Below are 27,558 nucleotides of genomic sequence, written 5' to 3'. Positions count from 1 at the left end.
ATATCCATGGCCTTTCATTCCCGATGCTTGTTTCATGAATTTCACAAGAAAAAACTATGTGCGGACTAAATGTGTAAGGCACAAGTAAATACATAAATGCAAATATTTACAATCATCAGTTGGAAACCTCATTGTTCATGTTAAGATGGTATCGGTGATCCAGGGGACGTAACCACCCCCCCCAAAACAACAAGCTGTCAGAGGATATTCTATCCAAGTTGTCTGCCCTTTGGTCAGTTGTTGGAAAATGGCTGACACGGAACAGCACTTGTTGCGGTACAAGTCACACCTGGAGAAAAATCCGAATGAAGACCGGGTGGGTTTGGTGTCCAGAGGCGAAAATCACAACGCCAAGTCCCCCTTTCTTCTTCACATAATTTAAAAAGTGTTGCTCTCTGTTCAAAAATTTGTTAAACACGGCGTTTAAACGCAAGCACTGTAAAACGCCCTTGGCAATAGCATATTGCTGTGTTGGCATATTTTGTGGAACAGCTGACTGCAACAACATCAACAATCAGTTAAAACGGATAATTGCAGACACCACTCTGAGCGAAATGAAATTGTACTTTTCTCCTGCGTAGTTGTCATCACTGAAATGTCGTGTAATCACAGCAAAATGCTCTGCATGTGGAACTGGCAGTGGCAATAGCCTCACGTAAAACTGACCAAATTCATTCCAGTCAGATTGCCAGTATACCGGCATATGTAGAACGCTGGCACAGTATCTGTACTCTACTTAGTACACACTGGCGGCCGAGTGGCTAGAGCTAGTTCCGGCACTGCTATTACACACAAACAATATTAACTGTAATTCTTCAACCCTTGCATATGTTTGCAGTATTTTTATTTAAGGGTATTTTTGAGGGCATCATTCAGTTGTACTTCAACAGTGTGTACTATCTCCATAGTTTATCTTTCTGATATTGATTCAGGTAAATGCTGGAAAGTTGATTAAGAGAGATCCGCTTGTTAAATTATAATCAGTGTAGGGGCCTCCATGGCTCATCTGGTTAGCACACTAGCGCAGTATAATGAGCCAGGAGCCTGTCACCAATGCGGTTGCTGTGAGTTCAAGTCCAGCTCATGCTGGCTTCCTCTCTAGCCGTACGCGGGAAGGTCTTGCAGCAAACTACGGATGGTCGTGGGTTTCCCCTGGGCTTTGCCCGGTTTCCTCCCACGATAAGCAAAATATTCAAATAAATTAATGAATAAATATAATCAGTGTAAACTGATAAAATAATCCTTTGTGTGTCTCCCTGAAATTGGCCAACCCAACCAATGTTGTTTTGACTCCAATATGAAATTAGAAATGTACATACAGGCCTAAATCACACTGAAAGTTGCTCTTTCACATATATTGAACAAGGTTAAGGAATTGTTCCCAGATTTATTTCACACTTTACAAAAAAATTTGAACTCAATCATGTATCAACTGCTCATACTACAGTACAACTTGTACAGTCATGGCCGTGCCGCTTTTGATCAGAAAACGGAAAAAAAAAATTAATAAATAATAAATAAACAGAAATAGTAAAATAAATCAGAAGTAAAAGTTGAACCATTTTAATGGCCACATATGCACTGTATACTGTTAAGCACATGAAATTACGATGGATCTGCGTGAAGAATAAAAACCCTGCAGAAACCTTTCAGGTCATCCCCAGCCGTCTAGCTTCCCGAAGCTTCCGTGGCCTAGGTGGCCCTTACGGCCCCTGGGACCTCAGTTTTTGTGCTGGGATTCTGAATGGATGGCTTGTGGGAGAAAGTCGGATTTCATAAATTTTTTCCCCTTGAGGAAAAAAAAAACAAAAACTCTGGTTTCAAAGAATTCCACAGTGGTGGTTAGGTGCACTCCACTGGTCATACAACTGAGACTCAATCATTTTTTTCCAATGTCTACATTTTGTTAGAGATCACTTTATCAGTTCATTAGTAATTAACTAACTATTAGGTTCCCCTCAAGCCCTCCAGTTTCCTACGTCCATGACACAGACCACTGTCATACAAATATTGAGGACGAAGTTAAAAATGTATGAGAAAACTTATGCATAGTTCTGTAGTGCAGGACACCAGTAAAATTAAAAGTAAATATATTAAGACGGATATATAAGATCATAAGTTGAATGTATAATTACTTCATGTTAATCTCATGTTTGTCTCTGTTTTTCAGTTGATGCAAATTCTGACAAAATTGGCCAAGTTACCTGTGACGGTAGAGTTGCTGCAGGTAAGACAGATGAGGCCAGGGTACAAGTATGGTGTGTACAACAGACTGTGATTTAAGCATTTATACCAGCCAGGTTAAATGTCTCCATGGGTGGCCCGGCAGTGTGGCAATAGCCTACCAGTGGTTTGTCAGTAGCCTGCCTGTGGCTTGTCAGTAGCCTACCCGTTTTTTGCCAGTAGCCTACCCGTAGTTTGTCAGTAGCCTGCCTGTGATTTGCCAGTAGCCTGGCCGTGGTTTGCCAGTAGCCTACATTTGGTTTGCCAGTAACCTACCAGTTGTTTGCCAGTAGCCTACATTTGGTTTCCAGTAACCTACCAGTTGTTTGCCAGTAGCCAACATTTGGTTTGCCAGTATTTAGCCAACCTGTGGATTGCGAGGCATGAGTTATCAGTGAAATGCTGTATTGATTTTGACTAACATTGCTTGATCAAGGTTTGCCTAAATTATCCTGTACATTTTCAAATCTGTGAGGAAACCTGAAAACTAATGACTCTCACCTCAGTCTGCCTTTTTTTTTTTTTGCATTGATATTTAAATAGATATGAAACATCAGCTTTCAACTGAAAATGTCCTGTAAGTGTACTTAAGCAGTTAGTGGTTAGGGGCTTGATGTACTCGCATAGAGTTTGTAGAAGTACCAGTTAATGTGATTTTCGTTATTGTCTTAAAGGGTGATTAAAATTTGTTTTGCAGAGCACAGGCATTGGAAAGACAGTCAATGGGTTTCGAAAACAAGAAGGTAATATTGGAATCACAGCCAAGAACCTTGTGAAGAACTGGAAATCTCTTGTGGCAGAACAAGCCAATCAGGAAACGGCTTACGAACATCGCCCACCTGACCAAACCAATCATAGGCAAGTTAACAACCAAGCAGAAATTCATGAGAAACAATCACGTCACAGATCTCATAATGGAAGGGAGCATCATAGCCAATCAGCATCGTCATCTCATCACCATGATGCACCTAAGAGTTCCAAAGGTAGGAGAGAAACATCAGATTCTGGGAATTTGGGCCAAAGGTCAGAGGGCAGGGGTGAAAAGTTTAAACATGATGACGGGAAGGAGAAACACAGGGATCATCGCAGTCATCATGCACAGAAACAAGAACTGTCTGAATCTCCAGAGCAGTTGTCATCGTCTCCAGTAGACAATAATTCCAGTGGAGAGGAAGAAGATTTGGCTGACCTACCCAGTCATGACCAGATGAATGATGGCGATGCTGAGAGTGACGAAGATGAGGAATCTCTCCACAACCATAGGGCTTCTGATGTCACCGATTCCAAGAAAAGTAGTGCCAAAGATAGTCACAGGTCACATAAGGAACATGGTGCAAGGAAAAGTAGTTCCAAAGTTAGTCGTCGATCTCACGAAGAAAAATTAGCGAGCACCAGCCATGGTGATGCATCAAGAAAAAGTAGTTCTAAATTTGACTCTAGCAAAGGTCATAATGGTCCTCATAAGAGTAGTGCTAGTTCTACGAAAGAGAGAACATCAGACAGTCAAAGCAGAACAAGCTGTTCTAAGTCTTCTGAGAGGAGAACTCCAAAGGATGAGACTTTTGCTTGTCTTTTTAGTCCTGATGATGTGCTCACATTGCCCACGGAAAAGAGGCAGCAGTCCCGGTTAGGTGAGGATGGTAGTTTGTGTGGGGATGATGAGGGCGTGGACATGGATGATTTCGCGGAAGAACCGGGGTGTGATATGTCTGAGACACGGAAAGCAGTGAAACGCCCAGCGGAGTCTGGACTACATGAGAACCATAGGAAAATTGCAAAAAAGGAGTCAAGTGCTGTGAAAGTCCAAAATGAGGATGAAAACCCTGGAATGTCTTTTGAGGATCTGCTGTCTTATGACCAGGCACTAGTGAAAAAAGCCCTGAAGAAGAAGAAGGAAAAAGAGTCCTGTGGGGTTGGCAAGAAGAGCAGAGCATCGCACAAACCGAAAGAGGCATCGTCCACACCACATTCCGACAAAAACTCCTCAGATTTGAGCAAAAAACACTCATCGCACTCATCATCAGAGAAATCTCACTCTCATTCTAGCAAGTCACATTCTAGTAAGGACAAGTCCCACTCTCACTCAAGCTGTGGGAACTCTCACTCGCACTCTAGTTCAGATAAATCCCAGTCGCATTCAAGTTCAGGAAAATCCAAGTCACATTCTAGTAAGTCCAGATCAAGCTCAGGAAAAAGTGATCCTAAAAGTTCCTCGAAGAAACAGTCTAGCAAAGACAAACATTCAAGTAAATATTGTACAGATAAGCACAGTTCATCCAGCAAAGGTCATGGTGATAAGCATGACAAGCAGGGTTCTCCTACAAGGGGGGATAACTCCAGTAGCCCTACAGCTAACCTCAATGTTCCTGCTCCCCCGAAACAGGTATGTTCATTTACAATGTTGAAGGACGATTTTGTAGTGAAATGTTCCTAAATCTCATTTGTGATCTCTGTATTTTGCATTTTAAGTCCAATGAATGGTTTCTAACCTAGAGTCCACTTCAAGATTGAGATGTAAAGAAACTCTACCAGAGAATGATCGCAGATTTTCAGTTTAAGCGGTTCAGTATGGATTTTCTCTATGTTTTCTCCAAATTTCCACCCTCAATATGTACGGTTTTCAGTTTTTTTTACGCAATAATTAATTTTCTTTATCGTCTGTGCAGTTCCATTTTGATCAGAACGACATGCACGGAAATTAATGAGCGTGACTGTATATGTATTTGGAATGCCGCTTAGCAAAGTTCCTGCAATGGGCACATTTATACCTCTTCATGGAGCCACTGTGTGCGTCATTCCATGGATGTATTTTCCAGGATGTTGACATCATAGGAATGTTCTCGAGTGAGAGTTCGGAAAACAATTTGCCCTATACATGAATGTAATTTTACACGGATTTTTGACCTAATTACATTTAAATGTACAGCGTGAAAACGTTTTGTGTTAATTAAAGACATACATGTGTGTACAAGTCACAATATAGAAATTCTCCAAATCAGCAAAATAGCACATGTAAAAAGGAATGCATTATTGAACAAAATTACAAAGATGTACTATATTGGGACTTTTCTTATACTTAAGACACATTTTCAAAGTTGAGATTTGATAATCTGGGTACCACCATTTCACAAAGTGTCCAAAACTGAAACAAGATAAAGTGTAACTGCAAACCCTGTTGGAAGGTCTGTCAGCCATTGTACATGTTTATGTCAAATGTCCTGTTGTGTAAAACAGTAAGCTAATAAATAAATTAATACAGTAATGTTGCACTGAGCATACGTGCATGTACAGTTGTGTTGGACTGAAAAGTGAATTGTTGAAAAGCTGATGAGAGTATTTAAGAGAAAATAATAAAAGTAAAACGGGAAGAGAAATATTTTAAACATGTATTTTGTACAGTGTACATATAGTTGGTAACAACGCTCAACACACCTGTATGTTAGTCACTCGAGTATTGCGGCTGTCATGACCGTATCTGGGAAGGTCTGTCAGCTACCTGCGGATGGTCGTGGGTTTCCCTCGGGCTGTGCCGAGTTTCCTCCCACCGTAATGCTGGCTGCTGTTGACATAAAGAAAGTCAATATTCTTGAGTACAGGGTAAAACCTTAGTCAGATAAATAAATGGTGTAAACGAGTATCAGTGAAACATTGACTGATGAATGGATTGTAGGTAACTCAGAATGGTTTGATGGAAATGTCTGAGTGACATTCACATCTTACTTATTGATAACACCAGAATTATCACTTCACCCTCCATTATTTTTTGTCTTGCAACATTGTGAATTTCTCGTGGTATGATCCGGATGTGTTTTTTTTTTTTGGACATGTTTGATGGGGTTTTCTCTTAACCCTCAGGTTTTTCTAGTACAATGTTATAAAACATTGCATATCAGTAATTCATTGTACAATGAACAAGGTTGTTTTGGCACATGTTTTGTTTGACAGAATTTTCTCTTTACTCTCTGTTATTCATCCTGTGATATTTTAAAACAGTGCATGTGACTAAGTCATTGTTGTAATGGTTGTTTTTTGGTAGGAAATTCGTTTGACAGATGCAGACATCTTGGGATACCTTCCAGAAACACAAGCTTATTACAAACCATTGAGATTCCATGGTATGGAAGACCAGAGGGGCAAACATGGCGGTAAGTTACAGCTTTGACATTCCAAGCAGTCTACCAAATTGCTCCTTTTTGGTGGCCTCTGTAGCTGAGTGGTTAGCATGTCAGCATGGCGCTGTAGGTCTGTATCAGGTCAACAATGCGGTCACTGTGATTTCAAGTCCAGCTCATGTAAGCCCTCCTCTCAGGCTGCATGTTGAAAGGTTTTCAGCAACCTGCAGATGGTCTAGGGTTTCACTCTGGGCTCTCCTTGGTTTCCCCTCACCACAATGCTGCCTGCTGTTGTATAAGTGAAATATTCTTGAGTGCGGTATAAAACACAAATCAACCTTTTTGCAAATATGAATATATCCGCCACAGACCCCTATTAGTTTTCTACAGGGGCCTCCGTGGCTCAGTTGGTTAGCGCGCTAGAGCAGCTTAATGACCCAGGAGTCTCTCACCAATGCGGTCGCTGTGAGTTCAAGTCCAGCTCATGCTGGCTTCCTCTCCGCAGGTTGCTGGCAGACCTTCCCACGTAAGGCCGTGGGTTTCCCCCGGGCTCTGCACGGTTTCCACCCACCATAAGGCTGGCTGCCATCATATAACTGAAATATTCTTGAGTACGGCGTAAAACACCAATCAAATAAATAAATAAATAATTAGTTTTCCATAAGCGACAATGTTAACGTTTAGCGCTGTAGCTCAGTCCCAAACATTCCGTGGCCAATAAACTCTGGTGCATACTCCCAACAAATCTGTACAGCTTTCACACGTACATCACTTGTGGGAAATTTCGTTCTTATTCGTTAATGAAGAATGATGGTCCATTTGCTCAAAACATAATCTGACAAAAATGTAAAACGAAAAAATTCTTACAACTTTCATTATCAGCAATTTTAAACTATTTGATATAAAGAATTGTGTACAAAGACACAAAAAGACACATAAAACATACTTGTATGTTACCATGGTGATGTCTCTGGGGGATGTCGCTACTGATGGACCTGCTGGAAAGTAACTGATTATTGGTCCACAACAACAGCCGTGTGTGGTTGTGTGTTCTCTTGCTGTGTGGGCTGCAGGCCGGGTGATTTGTCAGGTGTCAGGTGAAGGTCAGTGGTTTACTCCAAGAAGTCCGGACTTCGGTTCCGACACCCGTAAACCTCATGGCCGTTATGTATTAAGTGGAGCAAAGCTTTAAAACACCAATCAATCAATCAATCAACCAACCAATCGTTGTGTATGTTTTTAGAAACAAATTCTGTGGACCCGATGCTGATTGGCTCCAAGTCGTACTCCAGGACACAGGTGTATTCTGGGAGAAAGAATACGGGGATGACAGGTGAGTAGGGATTGTCACTCATCATTATGTTCCACTTCGTTTTGGATTGATTCCACCTGGTTCATGGTCTCAAGTGAATTTTTCAAGTCTGAGTCAGCTTGCATAAGCCTATGTTTTGTTCAGGAAAAAAAAAATGTTACCGATTGTAACGTTATATTTGATCAAGTATATGCGAAATCTACACAATTAAGGCTAATTACCTCAAGATAAAAGGCAAGAAAAAAATCCCCAAACGTATATAAATGTGAATTATATATCTGTTGAAAGACCAATAAACATTGTCCACAAAACTCAGTCCTGCAACATGGAGGTACATTACATACTCCCTAAGGACTCCTTATTCGTCGTATGACTGAAAAATTGTTGAGGCACGTCATTAAACCCCAAGCACTTACTCACTCACTCTGTGTTTAGTACCTAAATTGATTTCCCCAGAAAAGTTAGCACTGAAGAAATTCGTGTATTGTACATGAAGGCTATGGTTTTGCATTTACCGAATAATTGGGGAAACAATTAGAACTCCAGATATATCGTTAGAATCAAGCAGTACTGCAGACTGCTAGACTTCCAGCAATGTTCCGACCCACATCTGTGCCAGATATATCGTTAGAATCAAGCAGTACTGCAGACTGCTAGACTTCCAGCAATGTTCCGACCCACATCTGTGCCAGATATATCGTTAGAATCAAGCAGTACTGCAGACTGCTAGACTTTCAGCAATGTTCCGACCCACATCTGTGCCAGATATATCATTAGAATCAAGCAGTACTGCAGACTGCTAGACTTCCAGCAATGTTCCGACCCACATCTGTGCCAGATATATCGTTAGAATCAAGCAGTACTGCAGACTGCTAGATTTCCAGCAATGTTGCGACCCACATCTGTGCCAGATATATCGTTAGAATCAAGCAGTACTGCAGACTGCTAGACTTCCAGCAATGTTCCGACCCACATCTGTGCCAGATATATCGTTAGAATCAAGCAGTACTGCAGACTGCTAGACTTCCAGCGATGTTGCGACCCACATCTGTGCCAGATATATCGTTAGAATCAAGCAGTACTGCAGACTGCTAGACTTCCAGCAATGTTCCGACCCACATCTGTGCCAGATATATCATTAGAATCAAGCAGTACTGCAGACTGCTAGACTTCCAGCAATGTTGCGACCCACATCTGTGCCAGATATATCGTTAGAATCAGGCAGTACTGCAGACTGCTAGACTTCCAGCAATGTTCCGACCCACATCTGTGCCAGATATATCATTAGAATCAAGCAGTACTGCAGACTGCTAGATTTCCAGCGATGTTCCGACCCACATCTGTGCCAGATATATCATTAGAATCAAGCAGTACTGCAGACTGCTAGACTTCCAGCAATGTTCCGACCCACATCTGTGCCAGATATATTGTTAGAATCAAGCAGTACTGCAGACTGCTAGACTTCCAGCAATGTTCCGACCCACATCTGTGCCAGATATATCGTTAGAATCAGGCAGTACTGCAGACTGCTAGACTTCCAGCAATGTTCCGACCCACATCTGTGCCAGATATATCGTTAGAATCAAGCAGTACTGCAGACTGCTAGATTTCCAGCGATGTTCCGACCCACATCTGTGCCAGATATATCATTAGAATCAAGCAGTACTGCAGACTGCTAGACTTCCAGCAATGTTGCGACCCACATCTGTGTCAGATATATTGTTAGAATCAAGCAGTACTGCAGACTGCTAGACTTCCAGCAATGTTCCGACCCACATCTGTGCCAGATATATCGTTAGAATCAAGCAGTACTGCAGACTGCTAGACTTCCAGCAATGTTCCGACCCACATCTGTGCCAGATATATCGTTAGAATCAAGCAGTACTGCAGACTGCTAGATTTCCAGCAATAAGATATGCATGTTACCTCACCTTTACCCTGTGTGTCACTACAGACCACCACAGCATCTGATACCTTAAAACCAAAAAAAAAATCAAACTACTTGATGTCTGGACATTGTTTCATGATCTTTCACCTGACTGCCATCTTACAAAAAGTTTTACAGTGTTGAACACCAATCATATGAAATTTGATTCATCTGTGGCTTTTAACTCGTATGCCAGGAGACCTGGGTTCAAACCTAGGTTCGCTGCAGGAGCAGTAGATCCAGGGTCAATCCTGGGTCAAGTCCTGCCTAAGACCTTAAAAGAGGAAGCTGTAACATGCTCACTTGCCGTTCAGCATGAAGGGGATAGTGCAATGACTGGTTGACCCATATCAGTAAAATGGCTCGGCTGGGGCGCCTTACTTGCTTTCGGTAAGGCGTCTCCGTGAAGCAGCACTAGATAAAAGAGGATTGAAAATCCGTCCTGCAAGAAGGAGGCACATTACATGCACTCTAAGGTTTCCTTCGTTGTCATATGACTGAAAAATTGTTAAGTACGACGTTACTCACTCACTCACTCACTCACTCAAACCTGGGTTCATGCCGAAGACTTCAAAAATGGTACTTGTTGCTAACTTGCTTGGCAGCATTGAGAGGTTAGAGCAAGGAAACAGGACTGGTTGGCCCAGTGTCAGTATAATAAGAGTGGGCGGGTGTTATGTCTGGTGTCTCCAGCACGACTCATTCATTGGCGACAGGACTTTGCATGGACTTTGCCACAAGAAGACACAGTATGTGTACACATACCTGATCACTCCTCGCTGTCATTTGATTGGAAAAGCATGAAGATAAATTTCAAAACTTAAATACATACATATACATTCAATCAGACCTCAGTCTGATTGTAAAGTTTGACATTATTTACAACATTCATCTATTCAAGTATAATTTCATGGGTTTCCCCTGACCTCTGCTCGGTTTTCCTTCCACCATATTGCTGGTCTCCACTGTATAAATGCATAATACACTGATGAAATAAGCGAACAAATTAGCATGTCTGTCCAGCCTTCTGGCTTCCACTGCTTGAGCTCAGCCACCTGTTATGTGGTTGTATTACTCATATTTTCTTAAAACAATCCATTCTGATATACATATCTACATGTAATTCCAAGCAAAAACAAGTAGTCTTTCTTACTTATAAAACTAGTATTTACTTGTAAAACTAGTACTTACTTGTAAAACTAGTACTTACACTATGTAGAATGTCCTTGTATGATGGGCTTTTTTTGATCATCTTTTGTAGACATGGTGTCCTTGTATGAGCTTTGCATGAGAGTGCTGATGGACAATATTGATGGTAAGTACAGTGTAGACACAAGTGTCTGGTGTGCACTCATGAAGTAGCCATGGGGGCTTTTTGAAGCAGACAATAAACCTGTAATAGGCCATTTTTCCTTAATAGATCATTTCTCTGTAAGGCCATCTCTTTGTAATAGGCCATTTCTCTGTGACACACCATTTTTCTGTAATAGGTCATCTCTTTGTAATAGGCCATTTCTCTGTGACACACCATTTCTTGGTAATAGGCCATCTCTTTGTAATAGGCCATTTCTCTGTGACACACCATTTCTCTGTAATAGGCCATCTTTTTGTAATAGACCATTTCTCTGACACACCATTTCTCTGTAATAGGTCATCTCTTTGTAATAGGCCATTTCTCTGTGACACACCATTTTTCTGTAATAGGTCATCTCTTTGTAATAGGCCATTTCTCTGTGACACACCATTTCTTGGTAATAGGCCATCTCTTTGTAATAGGCCATTTCTCTGTGACACACCATTTCTCTGTAATAGGCCATCTCTTTGTAATAGACCATTTCTCTGCGACACACCATTTTTCTGTAATAGGCCATCTCTTTGTAATAGGCCATTTCTCTGTGACACACCATTTCTCTGTAATAGGCCATCTCTTTGTAATAGGCCATTTCTCTGTGACACACCATTTCTCTGTAATAGGCCATCTCTTTGTAATAGGCCATTTCTCTGTGACACACCATTTCTCTGTAATAGGTAATCTCTTTGTAATAGACCATTTCTCTGTGACACACCATTTCTCTGTAAGGCCATCTCTTTGTAATAGGCCATTTCTCTGTGACACACCATTTCTCTGTGACACACCATTTCTCTGTGACACACCATTTCTCTGTAAGGCCATCTCTTTGTAATAGGCCATTTCTCTGTGATACACCATTTCTCTGTAAGGCCATCTCTTTGTAATAGGCCATTTTTCTGTGACACACCATTTCTCTGTAATAGGCCATCTTTTTGTAATAGGCCATTTCTCTGTGATACACGATTTCTCTGTAATTGGCCATTTTTCTTATGCTTTTGAAAATTTAGAATTACATGACATGAAGTAATGAGCCATGTAGACTATGTAGGAGGTGTACCATATTACATTCTTTTGGTCGTCTGTGTACACTTTGCCTTGTTACAGTAATCATTGTTTGTCTTTGAACATGTCTGGACTATGTAGGAGGTGTACCATATTACATTCTAATGCCTGTCTGTGTACTCTCTGTCTTATTATGTCTATGCAAATCACCTTTACTTAAATGTAGGTCTACTCCAGGTCTGGACTGTGTAGGTGTTGTACTGTATTACATTCTGATGCCTGTCTGTGTCGTCTGTCTTGTTACAGTCATCAGTGTTTCTCTTTGAACAGGTCTGGACTGTGTAGGTGTTGTACTGTATTACATGCTGATGCCTATCTGTGTACTCTTTGTCTTGTTACAGTCATCAGTGTTTCTCTTTGAACAGGTCTGGACTGTGTAGGTGTTGTACTGTATTACATCCTGATGCCTGTCTGTGTACTCTTTGTCCTGTTACAGTCATCAGTGTTTCTCTTTGAACAGGTCTAGACTATGTAGGAGGTGTACCATATTACATTCTAATGCCTGTCTGTGTACTCTCTGTCTTATTATTGTCTATGCAAATCACCTTTACTTAAATGTAGGTCTACTCCAGGTCTGGACTGTGTAGGTGTTGTACTGTATTACATTCTGATGCCTGTCTGTGTCGTCTGTCTTGTTACAGTCATCAGTGTTTCTCTTTGAACAGGTCTGGACTGTGTAGGTGTTGTACTGTATTACATCCTGATGCCTGTCTGTGTACTCTTTGTCCTGTTACAGTCATCAGTGTTTCTCTTTGAACAGGTCTGGACTATGTAGGAGGTGTACCATATTACATTCTGATGCCTGTCTGTGTACTCTTTGTCCTGTTACAGTCATCAGTGTTTCTCTTTGAACAGGTCTGGACTATGTAGGAGGTGTACCATATTACATTCTGAAGCCTGTCCTAGAGAAATGCTCTGCTGAACAGTTGTACAGACTTGAAGACTACAATCCAGTGAGTCTGATTTAAGCACTCCATCTTAATACCTGTATAATTAAGATTGCCCAAATTCAGTCCTTATCATCCACAAATCTTCCTAAAAATCCACAAAAACACGAGTGTTGTTGTTGCACAACTCGTTCATTCCACCAGTCAGTAAATTCCTCCGCTTCTATGACTACAATAACACTGGATTTCTTACGTTGGTAGTTTTTGGGTGTTGAGTGTGGTGAAATGACTTACATATCAGTGGAATGCATTCAGGTATAGAGGCTGCTTAGGTAAAAAAAAAATGTTAAGTTCTTCTGAAGCCATTCTGTTCTTGAGATACCAACAATACATACAAAGTTGGGAGTTCTCTGAGAACACTTTATTCGTCCCATTTTGGTGCAGCAGGGAACAGTCACATTGGTCCTTCCCAAATCAGTTTTCTGGATTACAAAACATTTCATGTTAAAATTGAAATTTGGTACATGGCTTCACTCCATGTGTGATGCTGGCAGGTGATCTTTTTGTTTTGCATCAGTTTTGCCTATTTTTTTTTCACAGAATTATGGCCATATTTATCCAGTTTTTTGTACTTTGATAATTTTCCAGACCGCTTTTTTTTTCTTTTCTTTTTCATAAATTATGGTTCACCATACCAACTTACACATCAAGTTTGAATTCAGGGACTTTCTGTCTGTTTTTGATTTAATTATGGCCGTTTTTGTTCTCATGTGACATACATGTAGCTATCCTGGATGCTTAGACCTTTAAGGGACAACGTGTGTTTACTTCACAATATGTGTGCTTCCAAAAGGCTTGATCTGCATATATCATAATTCCTTTAATTTTTTGGACACCTGATCTGCATTTTTATGCCAATATACGTACAATCATAGCAGGAATACTCAGTGTCTGTTAGCACATGGTTGGTCCATCCATGGAACAACATATATTCACAACTTTACATCCCCCCCCCCAAAAAAAAAAACTGGGATAGAAATGTAATTCTTTGTTTCCAGCTCTTCTAATATCTATTCCAAAAATTAGAAGAATTAGGTACTGAGTAATTGTTCAGCATTTTTGCGTGTTTGCAAGGTGTGTATTCAAGCAGAAGGCATTATTCTGTGTAGACTGATAAAAGTATACTTTTTGTGAGGCCCAGAAATTGACCAATCCAGCAAATGTAGTTTTGTCTCCAAAATTAAATCCAAAATGTGCATAAATTACGTTTATTTATACATTTACAGTAATGACTTTTGTGTACAGATAAATTATAAATCTGAATAACTTGGAATAACTGGGGCATAACTGAGATTGTGGTTTGGTTCTGAAAATAGAAATAGTAAATATTCTCTTCAGAATGGTCAGTATTTGGCTATGAAGATCTGCTCAGTTTTTGTTGTCAGTATAGAACCTTCATTGAATCATTGGGATGTTATTTGCAATGGAGTGAAACACCAATCAAATGCAAAAAGGCTGAATTATATGGATTTTTTTCTTTCAGCAATTTTTGGGTGAGACGGATGAGCTGTGGGTGATTTTGTGTAACCGGGATTTCCGGGGCGCCAAACCAGACGAGATGGAATCCTGGCGAGAACTGTATCTGGTAAGGAAACAAACCATAGACATGGGTTCAATCCCAACTTTGTACAGGGAATTTTTGTGATGCGCCTCACTACCTCCACTGACTCCACTTTCATAAAACTTTGTATTAAGTCATATTTTCTGGTAAGTGTTTTTCTGAAAAGATTTTGCCTAGGTTATAATGCCATAAGGTGACATTATGTACGACGAAAGTCAACGAAAAGCTCCTTTTGTGAAAGAGCACTCTGATACGAAGGTGATCTTACATAAAGCTTATGGCAGACAACTTGCTCTGACAAAGAAGTTGTCTGTCCCTGCAGTATATGCAGCGATCCCAACCTCAAACAAGACCCTCGGAGATTCGCCTGCCTGCAATGTTCTTGAAACCTTGGTGGCGCTAAATTGTCGAGAACATTTGTTGAGTCATTCAGGTTGTTGTACATGAAGTTTGTTGAAGACAGTTTAACGTCCACCCATATTGGATTAGTCTACGCTTAATGATCTGAGACGTCTCTCTTGGCATGACTGCTTCGGTGGCCTAAATGTAAGATGCAGGACCCGGTTCTGGTCTTACCAAAAATGGCACTTGTTGCTGTCTCGCTTTGCGCTCAACACTGAGAGGTTAGAGCAAGGAAACGGGACTAGTTTGCCCGGTGTCAGTATAATGTGATGGTGTTGCGGTGTCATGTCTGGTGTCTTCTGCACAATACTTCAGTTGTGGCGCACTTTGGGGGCATGGACTCGCCCTGTCACAAGAAGTTTCACACAGATTAAAGGGGATTCTTGAGTGAATTTTGGATTTGTTTAATAAGGGTATATGCCAAGCACAGGTCAGCCCAGTGTCAGTACATTGCGATTGAGTGAGGCTTCATGCCTGGTGTCTTTGCAAATATGTTTTAGTGAGGCTGCACAGTAAACGTGTTTACAGGTTTTCTCACTCACAGGTGTATTGAAATAGACGAGGGGAGTGAAAAAAAAAAAGATTTCAGATTTTATTTGTTTTTGACAGAGACGCTATGATGAAAGAGAGGCGAAGCTTCAGAAATTAAAGGCTAACATTGCAGCTTCAGAAGAGGCGAGGAAGGCACCAGGTGTGTTAGCGTAATTGTTAACCTGAAACCCGAATTTAACAGACAAGAGAGCAGTGATCAAGCGTTTTATCTATTTATTTATTTGGTTGGTGTTTTGCAATGTACTCAAGATTATTTCACTTATATGATGGTGGCCAGCATTATGGTGGCAGAAAACAGGGAAGAGTCAAACAAGGGTTTGTTATAGTTACATGTTTAAGGAGTCATGCTATTTCTTAATATGCAGTTCAGGATGTGTCCTAATGTTTGAAAGAGGCCTCTATGGTCAACTTGTTGGTGTTCTAGCGCAGTGCAATGACTCAGGCTCCTCTCATTAATGCACTCAAACTTACACTACTTGAGATGTATGGAAGAAGCCCTAACAGCAACTTGCAGATGGTTTGTTTGTTTTCGTTTGTTTCCTGTGGGCTCTGCACAGTTTCTTCCCACTGTAATTCTGGCTGAAGTATTTCTGTGTTCCGTGTAAAACCACAGTCAAATAAATTAATAAATAAATAAATGAACTCTTATTTTCAGTGCGTCTCACCAAGCTCGCATATGTGGACACTGTTGCCAAACCGCCGCGAGATGTGAGACGAAAACAGATGAAGTATGGGACGGCTACAGTGGACATGAGCCCCTCAGGGTCCAAACCTAACCCAGCTGGTTACCAGAGATCGAGTCTCAAGAGTCGCCTCGCCATGGACACAGCTCCTGTAGCTCCACGCAGAGGTGAGTCAGTCTTAGTCAACACTGTCTTATGTCTTGTTCAAGTCTTTAAATCATGGCATACACAAGAGCTTAAAATGTCATCCAACTCAGCTCACTATGTCGCACACACGAGCGGTTACGACTCGATGAAGTCGTCAAATGGAGTTGAGTTGGGCGCCAGGCTCTTGTGTATACCAAGCATAGCTTACAGTGTCCATAGAGGGTGTGTCTGAGACTCAAAGTGAGGCAATTCTGTCTCGATATCATGTACGCAGGGGCATAACTGGCAGTGTCCTTAGAGGGTGTGTCTGAGACTCAGAGTGGATGTAAGGCTATACGCCAAAGTGTCTTCCTGACTGTAAACTGTGTATTCTTTTACTTTCTCTTTTCAGTGATGAAGGCACCAGCCCCAATGATGCAGAAAACAATGAAAATGATCAAAAAGCTACAAAGGCGTTAGAATTCACCTGTCATCCGCAAGGTAGATTCATTTGTCTGTCTGTCGGCCAGGAGCAAAAGGCCATTTTAGCAATATAACATTTCAGAGATATTTTCATAATAAATGTGAAAAAGTCAAGGAAAGTGCTGTCATAGCCATGAGTAGTTCTCATTGTGACGGCGGGGTATTGAGTGGAAGGAAAGCTTCCGCGTTGCAAGAAAAAGACTCATTGAAGTAAAAGTGTACTCCAGTTTGATACACAGCTTAACGGTGTAATACGCCTTTTTTAAAGTTTGTTTTAATTATTTTTTTCCATATCAGTAAATCTGTGTGATTTCTCTGTGATTACAATCTTAAGTGTGGGAATATACCTGTTATGGAAAAAAAAAATTTATGTTCATTTTTATGTGAATATAAAAACGCAGAAGTGAAAACATGCGCTGCTGTATAACAGAATTCATTTCGCTTAACGTTAAATGTAAACTTAATTTTGAGATCAAAAGTTTATAAAGCTAATACACAAGATCTTTCTGTTTGTTTTAAGTTATGAACGGACGAAAGCGTTTGAATATTCATTTGTGGGGTGACAAGATTTACAGATGAACATAGAAATATTTAAATAGTACGACTTTTAGTTGCTGTTGTTATGAGGACATATGATTCGTGCGTTTTGGAATGTGATTTATTCTGTGGTTCATATTTGTATATATATTCGTACTTCTGTTGTGCATGTTCAGGTGTCATACTGCTCATGAGAAAATACATAAGCATACCTTCATGTGATGTGTTTATTTGCTTCACACATTTTACGCTACACTGTATTCCAGATTTTACATTTTTCACTTATACGATGGCGGCCAGCATTACGATGGGAAGAAACTGGGCAGAGCCCCAGGGGATACTTACGACCATCCACAGGTTGCTGACAGACCTTCTCACGTACAGCCACCTTCACGTTATCCTATAACAGACCGAGAATGGTTTGTGCTCAGGTCCTTATTAACACATCCAGTTGGCCTCCATGGCCGAGGTTCTCAACGCGCCAGCGCGGCGCAGTGACAGAGCCTCTTAGCAATGTTGTCGCTGTGAGTTCAAGTTCAGTTCATGCTGACTCCCTCTCTGGCCATACATGGAAAGGTCTGACATCAACTTCGTGGATCGTCATGGGTTTCCCCCGGGATCTACCTGGTCTCCTCGCACCATAATGCTGGCTGCCGTCTTATAAGTGAAATATTCTTGAGTGCAACGAAAGAACAGCAGTCAAGTAAATAAATAAATAAATAAACACATTTGCCCTTCAGCTGATAGGACTCAGTAGGTGTTGGTTCCTTTTAAGATTCCGTTCCTCTGAGCTTTGGTGCCTGTTAATGCTTGATAGGTTGGTATAACCATTTGGCCAGCCTTACACGAAGTCTACCAGTATGTCGTGACTGAGGAAAGTGTGTAAGTGGCTTGAGCTCCCTTTATTTATTTATTTATTTAATTGGTGTTTTACGCCGTACTCAAGAATATTTCACTTATACGATGGCGACCATTATGGTGGGAGGAAACCGAGATGAGCCCCGGGGGGAAACCACGACCATCCACAGGTTGCTGGCAGCTCCCTTTAGCTAGGCATTATTGTGGAAAGTGAAACCTTTTACACCTGTATGTACATTTATTTGGTGAAAGGTTTTTAGAACCTTGAAAGTCCTCGAAAAATGAATTTTTGCGAAGATCTTGGTTTTTTTTGAAAGCTGAATACATGGCATTATGTTCAAAATGGAACAATGAAAACATGACCAAAATAGTATTTATCATGAACTCCACTATGAAGCTTTGTACACTAACAGGGGTCCTTGAAAGTCCTGGAAAATCTTGTTCTTGTAAAACACGTCATTTTTCTCGGATGGGCGAGAATGCAGCGGGTCCATGTCACATGGATGTGCGTCCATTTAGTTACCACGTAGTTGCATGTTTATACTTCTGTTTTCTGCTTAGTTCATCCAGAAAGTGAGTGCAAATTATACTGTACTATAACGGTTATCTTCAGTGATCTTTTCCAAGTCTTGGAAATTGTTGCATGTGAAAAATTGGAAATACGTAGTTTACTTGTATTCTAAAACTCTCTTTACATCGTTGATGTCGTTTTGTCATTTTAAGCTTCACCACTTTGTTTTCTTCTGATAATCCAATTTGCATTTGTTATAATGACTACATAATCAAACAACTCTATGTTGCATAAATTTGTTACGATTTGATTTGGAATCTTTTCCTTTCAGCCGATTTTTCTTGCGCGATATTTAATCCAATTTTTGGACGATATAGTGTGATGCTGGCTAACTAACTTTATTACGGAAGTGCTTTCATTTGGGTTTATTGTATTTCTTTGTTATTAGTCTGATAGATCCTGTGATGTGAATCAAATGTTGGTGATCAGTTATGACATGCTGGGTAACGTGTTACATGTATAATATCTGTATGATCCAACTGAATGTCTTGTAATAAATTTATCTTTGGAAATTTTATCCTTTCTTTTTATTTCTGTGCAACTGTCCAATATTTTTACTTGGGCAGGCTTATGAATGTACATGTACTGAGGAATTTGATACTAATGCTGATGGCAAATGGCCTGAAATTTGACCCGCAACAATTCAGTTTTAGTGTTATATGTAAGTCCTGAAATAATACTTTAGTTTTTTACATTTTTCCAGTAGGTTAACATTTGAACTTCCAAAGATCGGACCAAGTAAGGTCTGCAAGCAACCTTGGATTGTCGGGGGTTTCCCCCGGGCTCCCAAATCTCTTGGTACTACCTCTCTTGGTGCTCAGTGGGAATGGACCGAGCACCAAGTCTCTGGCATGGCATTCCAGTGAGGCAGCATTATAAACGTGTATGCACTGGGTGCTGCCTGCTACATGGAGACACCTTCGTGACGTGACTAAAATAGCCAAATAAACTTAACCCGTGCAAATCATAGATGGTGAACTTCCTCCATCCACAACTGGCCTTATAAGTGGAATTATACTGGATGTGACTGAGCACTTTCTTTGAAACACTGAAGCCTAATGTTTTAAGTCCTGTGGAAAGACCCAGGGTTTTGTGACACCAGTGAAAAGGGACAGTTGAGGTTAGACAGTAAACACTTTGCATAAGCCAAAAACTTTTGCGATTATTGAATTTTCCATGGTGGAAGAGGTGTGCCTCCATTACCACGATTACTAGTCTTAACTTACACGGTAGCAGCATGTCGGGGGTCTCCTTGGCTCAGTTGGTTAGTGCGCTAGCGCAGTGTAATGACCCAGCCGTCTCTCATCAATGCGGTCGCTGTGAGTTCAAAGTCCAGCTCATGCTGACTTCCTCTCAGGGCGTAAGTGGGAAGGTCTGTCAGCAACCTGTGGATGGTTGTGGGTTCCCCCCGGTCCCTGCCCGGTTTCCTCCCACCATAATGCTGTCTGCCTTTGTATAAGTGAAATATTCTTGAGTATGGCGTAAAACACCAATCAAATAAATAAATAAATAAATAAAGCAGCAGCATGTCTACAATTGAACCAAAAATGAAAAAATCTGCAGGGAAGCTGACGTCAATGTTTGTTTCCAGGAATTGAGGATTAAACAGCCATTGGTGCTCAAAACTGATTCCCAAATATAAACGATGGCATATAGGTCAGGTTCGTAATATCCTTGAGTATGGACAATCGGGTTTGTAGGTCAAATTCCTGGAGAAAACCACCCACCTGCACAAAGTACCTGTCAAACCTCAGGAGTCAAATACCTCTGAGGATTCCTCAAATACCCCACATGATCTATAATTTCACCCACAAAAGTGCATTTCGGGGGGGGGGGGGCAGATACATGTAAATGTCGCAAAATATTATATTTGGTGTTGAAAACTTATAATTTTCCTGTAGAATATCATCCTATGTAAAATCAAGCAAACCTCAAAACACCTTTCTAAACTCAATAGAACTGAAAATCAGGAAAAACTGACAAGTTCATCATGGACAAAATTTATAGTCATTTAGGGCACATGTCCTGATGAGGTTAATGTAATACATGAGTAGTGTAACTCCGAAAAAAAGACTTCACTGTGACTCAAAAATTTCAGCATTTTATACAGTACTCATCAGGAGAGTGTACAAAATGGAACAGGCAATGACATATACATTGTGCAGTGACATGGGTTGTTATATCGTATTGTACCATAAAATAACGCAGATTTTAATGGGGTAAGCTTTGTGCAATCTGAAAAGATTATGCTGTAAAAGACACTCCAAGCATTCAGTACAAATCTTCACACCAAATGTTGTTCGTCAGTTCCTCTCTCTCTAGGTGAGGTAATTTTAGAGTAATTGTTCTACAGTTTTTCATAAAGAGATAATGTTCTAGTGTTAACTCTTATCTTAGTAAATAAGCAGATTAAGTAGAAATTACATAAGTAAGTTGTCAAAGTGCTCTATATAGTTACAGAATACACGAGTAGTGTAACTCCGAAAAAAAGACTTCAGTGTGACACAATATTTTGTTTCTTTTGTTTTAGCCCTCATCAGGAGAGTGCTCAAAATGAAACAGGCAATGACATATATACATTGTGCAGTGATATGGGTTGTTATAGTAATTAAACAAACAAAACCCATAACCAGTGAGTTTAAGGGCTTGTAAACAGAAATTACAGAGAATAAACTAATCATAAACTATAGGTTAGATAACCTACTGACTAATAAACAAAGTACGAGTAAAATATGACTATTATTATGAATGGTTGTGACAAGAGAAAAAGTCCGAGGGGAGGAGGTGGGTTGGAAGGGGAGGTGAGAAGGTGTAGTGAGTGAGTGAGTGATTGGGGTTTAACGTCATGCCCCGCCCAAAACATTATACTGATACTGGTCAACCAGTCGTTGCACTATCCCTTCCATGCTGAACCCCAAGCGAGGAAGTTACAACTTCCTCTGTTAAAGTCTTAGGTGTGACTCGACCCAGGATTGATCCTGGATCTACCGCTCCTGAAACGGACGCTCTACCAACTGTGCTATCTGGGCCAGTGGGAGGAGGTGGAGGGGAAGGGAAACGCTCTCCTAATGATGGCTACATAAAATGCCGAAAAATTGAGTCACAATGAAGTCTTTTTTCAGAGTTACACTACTGATGTATTAAGTCACATGTAGTTTGCACTTTTTCTATGGCTTATGTCTGGCATTTTACAGCAAAAGTCAAAAACATTATTTCAAAATCCACCAATGAATCAATAAATCTGAAGTCATGGCATGCAAAAGAGAAATGTAGTAACAATTTATAAAGCAACAACGTACATGTATTACAAAATAATTTACACTTTAAATTTAATTAAGTTATTTAAACAATTTAAGCCCTTTGAAATGGGACTGAATGTCCTCCTTCTTGTAGGGCATGACAGCCAGGCACGTGGGAATTCCCTCTGGCTGCTCTGTCCACAATTTGTGGGCAACTTTTGCTTCTGTCAAAGACTCTGCTAGCTTCCTAAGGTCACTCTCACCATCTGCCTGAAACAAAAAGCATGTTAAGCATTTGTCCTTGTTTCACATCTTTCTTTCTTTAGTTTACAGTTTTCTTTTAACGATTACCTTTTTATCGCGATATCTTTTCACAAACTATTTCACACACACAAGTAAGTTAACCTAATGAGACACATTACCCTGAATGTTCATTAAGACTGCACAATTCGCATATTAATTACACCTATTTATTTCATTGGTGTTTCATGCCTTCCTCAACAATATTTCACTTATACGTCAGCGGCCAGCATTATGGTGGGAGGAAACCAGGAAGAGCTTGAGGGGGAACCCACGACCATCCGCAGGTTGCTGTCAGACCTTCCCAGGTACGGCCAAAGAGGAAGCCAGGCATGAGCTGGACTTGAACTCACAGCAACCGCATTGGTGAGAGACTGCTAGGTCATTACACTGCGCTAGCACGCTAACCAACTGAGCTACGGAGGCCCCCAATTAATCAGAAATGCCACAGATATAACTATCTAAATCATGTAAGTTCCTAATAATGTCATTGTGACAATAATTAATTTATTTATCTGATTGGAGTTTTACGCCGTACTCAAGAATACTTCACTTGTACAACGGAAAGAAGGCAGGTTCAAAAATTAAAATTGATCAAACCAAATTTTTCATACACCAATTTAAGTCAACATCCTTGAGAACATGTATGTCTTTAAACACCAATAACCAAACAAATATACACAAATCACTTTAATAATTTCTCACCTCTAGGACCACCTTGTGCATCTCGTCAATTTTGGACAGGTATTGTTGTGTGTTCGGATCTCCGTAGTTCTCATGTAAAACAGCAGTACAAGCATGACACGCTTGCGTGACCACAGCTCCGAACGGCCACTTAAGTGTTTTCAGTAAGTCTTTCCGTAAAACCACATATTGCACAAAGTAGGACATCTTTCTCAGAAACCAAAAACCTTCTATGAAGTACTGAACTCGTCAGCGTTGCAGTGCTAGGAATCTTGAACTTTGTCTTATTTCATGAAGTGCACAGGTAATCTCAAGATAAAAGTGAAAGCCTTCCACACAGCACGTCTACAATACATCCAAGCTGCAGTTGAAGTAAGAAACTACTTATGGATTGTTTTTGAGTTCAACCAGGTAAGGTTACTCTGCAAAGAGAGGATCATGCAGACACAGCTATTGAATGCTTATAGGCGAGTTATTTTCTGATTGTGCCACATCTATTTCAGATATATTTATTTATTTATTTATTTTATTGGATTGGTGTTTTACGCCGTACTCAAGAATATTTCACTTATGTGACCGCGGCCAGCATTATGCTGGGAGGAAACCGAGCAGAGCCCGGGGGAAACCCACGAACATCCGCAGGCTCCTGACAGACCTTCCCACGTACGGCCGGAGAAGAAGCCAGCATGAGCTGGACTTGAACTCACAGCGACTGCATTGGTGAGAGGCTCCTGGGTCATTGCACTGCGCTAGCGCGCTAACCAACTGAACCATGGAGGCCCTTATTTCAGATATAGGATCATCCGAGAGTAAAGTCATTTCATATCATGTAGATTAATCCAACAACAACATTTCAACTTTTTCAAATCAAATTTCTACATCATCTCACAGTGTAATATGAAATCATACAATTATGACGCAGTTGTTAAGCTTTCTTTAGTAAAGACTGTTATCTTATCATGTGACAATATGTTGAACACTGGTTATACATTTTAATGTTACGAACTTCCAAGCTGGACAAAACTAATGGGTCATAATTACGCTTTAATAAATTTCACCCATACATGTAGCACAATGTACGAGATAATTGAGGCTGACACAATGTTGATATGCCTCGCTCTGATGATGTGTCTTGATAGATCGGATCACATGTACAGAATTACTGTCATCTTAAAAAGTGGAATCAGTATTTCAGTGTTCTCACAAGTTCACACAGATTTAGGCGGGATAAGGCGCGGGCTCTCAAAAACTAATACGGCTAAAGGACAAGATTTTAATGTAGCTGCTAACAGTGCCATTGAGCCAACAAACCCGATTATGCGAGATGTTTTTTCAATCTAGCAACTATCATCAAATCATGCCTTGCCTAAAACTGTGGAACTGGCAAAACACCTGAAATAATGATTCGGGTTTATTCATGCCATTTATCACAATATACGCTAGTCCTGAAAGACTCCAATTCCTTTTCTTATCCTGGTCTAGCACCACTGAAGTGTCAACGTTTACAATGTTAATTTCGTACTCAACAAAGGTCTAGCATATGTCTCTACTCGGTTTAGAATAGATTTATTATAGCCATGAAGCCTTCCAAGGTATACACTCCTCGGCGACTGCAGCCATTTTGAGCAGCTAAGCGCATGTTCTGCTTCATAGTGGAGTAGTGGGTTAGGAACATATACCGTAGAAGCCTTCATGGATAAAATAAATCTACTCTAAACCGAGTAGGGAGGTATGGGGGTGATGCGGTGGACTCGGAAAGCAGGTCATTAGGTTGGTGTCTTTTATTTGCACGAGACATGTTCGATAACGAAGAGAATTGGTCTGGACCTTCGTTGAGTACGAAATTAAAGCTGTAAGTGATGAGACCCCAACGACGCTAGGTCAATGTAAGAAAAGGAGCTGGAGTCTTTCGGGGCAAACTGTAGCCTAGGGTGCCTAGGGCAACCTTTGAAATGTGTATCAAACCATGGCGAATGGGACTAGACTAAGATCTCGAGATGTAAGAAAATCGCGACATTGGCTAAAAATAAGTTGTTTGCAAAAAACGTGGGCCCGTTAGTGGGATTTTTGAACTTCGCAAGTAGTTTATATCACCGCTATAAAAAGAAACTCACTTGCTGTAAATATTTACGTTCATTGACACGTGGGCGCCGCCATGTTTACATCCTCCGAACAAATCATTTTCTTGCAAGGCGATTGGACGAAAAATATTCTGCTGACCAATTAAGAGAGGAGCACTGGAATCGTTGACGTAGTTCTCATGAGCACAAACACCAGGTAAGCATCATGCATTCTGGTCACAGATGTATGTAAAACATTCGCATGTTACTCGGAACGTTGGGATATTTCATTATTCCACCTACTTATTTTACTCGCAGCAGTCTTTGTTAGTAGTTTGTGTAAGCTGACATTTTTATGCAGAGCTGTTAAAGAAAACGCCAAAGGTCAACGCTGTGGCGATCAGTGTACGACTTCCTTTCGCGTTTCTTCGCACTCACATCAGTCATATCAGGGACGTCGCTGATGCATTCAAATTGTAGACATACATAATCCATAGCAGATATTTACCTACTTTGTTCTAATTTGTGACATTTGACAAGATATTGGAGACCAGTCGGATTTCGTTCTGCAGACTCCCTTTGGATCAGCTGTCCATGCAAATATTTATTCAGTCCTTGTTACTAAACAGTTGAAGTAGAACCAGTTTTGTAATGTACTGCATGCAATAATGTTGTGAAATCTTTAAATTGTGTACAGAAAGTAACATGTTCTGGTCGCAATCAAAGTCATGTGTATATTAAACATTTGGTGCATGCATGGATCATTTAATTTATGGTTTATTTTAAACACACCTGTACATACACATTTAAATGTGCATTGAATGTAAATTTATCACCTAAGCTAAAGTGAGGAACTGTCAAATCTGTAAGATGTAACATCAAACTTATAATTGTAAACACCTGGAAGATTCTAGTTTCAAATGACTAGACTGTCATCGTTTGTTGACCATTTTGTAGAAGTTGATAAGCACAACTTTGAAAGTTTTGTATTATTAACCTGTGCTATGTATTTGTATTTACTGCTGGCCTGTTTGTTCTCATTGCTGGTGTACAGGTTGTAATTTCTGACACTCATTTTAGCTGTAATTGAATGTCAATTGAATGGGTTGTTCAACAGTGGTAGTGGTGCTTTCTAGTATTCTGTAAATTCTGTGGTGAGGGGCATACATGTAAAGTGGTTCCTGGTTGCAGCTGCAGTCAAAAGCCGTTGTCTCACAGGTAAATATCACAAGTAGGATAATGCTGTACAGTTATTTATTTATGTGTATTTTTTCATTTGATTGGTGGTTTTACACCACTCTCAAGAACCTTTCATTATGCGATTACAACCGGCATTAGGGTGGCAGGAAACAGGTAAGAACCCAGGTGGAACCCACATGTTGCTGGTAGATGTAATACAGGACAGAAAACCAGCCTGGGTCGGGCTTAAACTTGAATTAGTGAGGGGCTTCTTAGTCATAGTTATGTACTAGCATACTATTTGCTTGGCCATGGAGGGCGTGGAGCATGCTACATGAAATGTGGTATATATGTGATAGCTTAGTAGGTTCTTCTGCTGGGAATATGTGTAAATACATGTATACCCGTAGAGATCAGTGAGAGGGGTCATATTCTCCCGTGACTGCACAACTCCTGACTGTATTGAGACATTAAGGCCACCCTTCAGAAATTCTTTCTTGGGGGTAACCCAACCGTATCAGGAAATACTGTATAGAGTATTTTGGAAGGGTAATATTTTTTCTTTATCCAAGTGAATGAAAGAGATAGAGATTGTAAAGCAATTAACACTGAAAGAAACTTTAAGAGAAATAAACGTCATATCAAATTCAATTATGGCCTCTTTAATTGGTCTAAATTGTGTAATTGAATATTGGGAGGAAGCTTTTGATGTTGGTGTTATAACCAGTTGTGTAGGTTTCACACAAGACATAATTTTGGGGAAGCTTTTGATTCCGTGAGGTGACGCCAATGTGGACCAGGAAGAAGAGCCCTTGTTACACAGAAATGGGTTTCAGTGAAATGCTTACATATTTATAAGGGCCCCAGACCAGCACAGGCTGGCTTCCTCTCTGGTTGTGCATGGGAAGGTCTTCCAGCAACCTGTGGATGTATACTATAAAATCGATACGAGGTTCGAGTGTATATATAGTGTGTATATGTATGTTTTAATAACAATTACCTGCATTCTTCTGTACATGATAAACTTAAAATAAAAAGGTTTGGTACAAAATTGCTGAACTAAATCAAAAAAATTCATTTCTGCTGCAGAGGCCTCCGTGGCTTAGTTGGTCAGCGCGCTAGCGCGGCCTGATGACCCAGGAGCCTCTCACCAATGCGGTCGCTGTGAGTTCAAGTCCAGCTCATGCTGGCTTCCTCTCCGGCCGTAAGTGGGAAGGTCTGCCAGCAACCTGTTCATGGATGTTCGTGGGTTTCCCCCTGGGCTCTGCCCGGTTTCCAGCACCATAAAGCTGGCTGCCGTTGTATAAGTGAAATACTCTTGAGCACTGCGTAAAAGACCAATCAAATAAACAAGTAAATAAATCATCGTACACTATGCACATATACATG

The 27,558-nt window shown here is 40.5% G+C and overlaps 2 protein-coding genes across 3 annotated transcripts; one reads left to right on the top strand and one right to left on the bottom strand.

Annotated features, from left to right (window-relative positions):
- The first annotated feature begins 247 nt into the window (after positions 1-247).
- Positions 248-17,263, top strand: LOC135463879 (elongin-A-like). Of its 2 annotated transcripts, none has more exons than XM_064741337.1 (11): positions 248-316; positions 2,171-2,227; positions 2,921-4,606; positions 6,260-6,365; positions 7,579-7,668; positions 10,836-10,889; positions 12,843-12,940; positions 14,418-14,519; positions 15,507-15,588; positions 16,105-16,299; positions 16,671-17,263. In XM_064741337.1, exons 1-11 carry the CDS (start codon positions 248-250, stop codon positions 16,736-16,738), a joined length of 2,607 nt encoding a protein of 868 aa, XP_064597407.1. In that variant the 3' UTR covers positions 16,739-17,263. The 2 variants fall into 2 exon arrangements, with proteins under 2 accessions (XP_064597407.1, XP_064597406.1); XM_064741336.1 differs by having other exon boundaries at positions 6,260-6,368.
- Positions 17,264-21,647: 4,384 nt separating this feature from the next.
- On the bottom strand, positions 21,648-25,092 carry LOC135464189 (putative peptidyl-tRNA hydrolase PTRHD1). The gene is made up of 3 exons (XM_064741694.1): positions 25,045-25,092; positions 22,952-23,352; positions 21,648-22,216 (listed from the first exon to the last, which is right to left on the bottom strand). The coding sequence occupies exons 2-3, from the start codon at positions 23,135-23,137 to the stop codon at positions 22,046-22,048; spliced, it is 357 nt and encodes a 118-aa protein (XP_064597764.1). The 5' UTR covers positions 23,138-23,352; positions 25,045-25,092; the 3' UTR covers positions 21,648-22,045.
- Positions 25,093-27,558: the final 2,466 nt, after the last annotated feature.

Source organism: Liolophura sinensis, chromosome 3 (genome assembly GCF_032854445.1).
Source record: "Liolophura sinensis isolate JHLJ2023 chromosome 3, CUHK_Ljap_v2, whole genome shotgun sequence".
Taxonomy (NCBI): Eukaryota; Metazoa; Mollusca; class Polyplacophora; order Chitonida; family Chitonidae; genus Liolophura; species Liolophura sinensis.
Note: the sequence above shows the minus strand (reverse complement) of the source record. Positions and strands in the feature narration are given on the sequence as shown.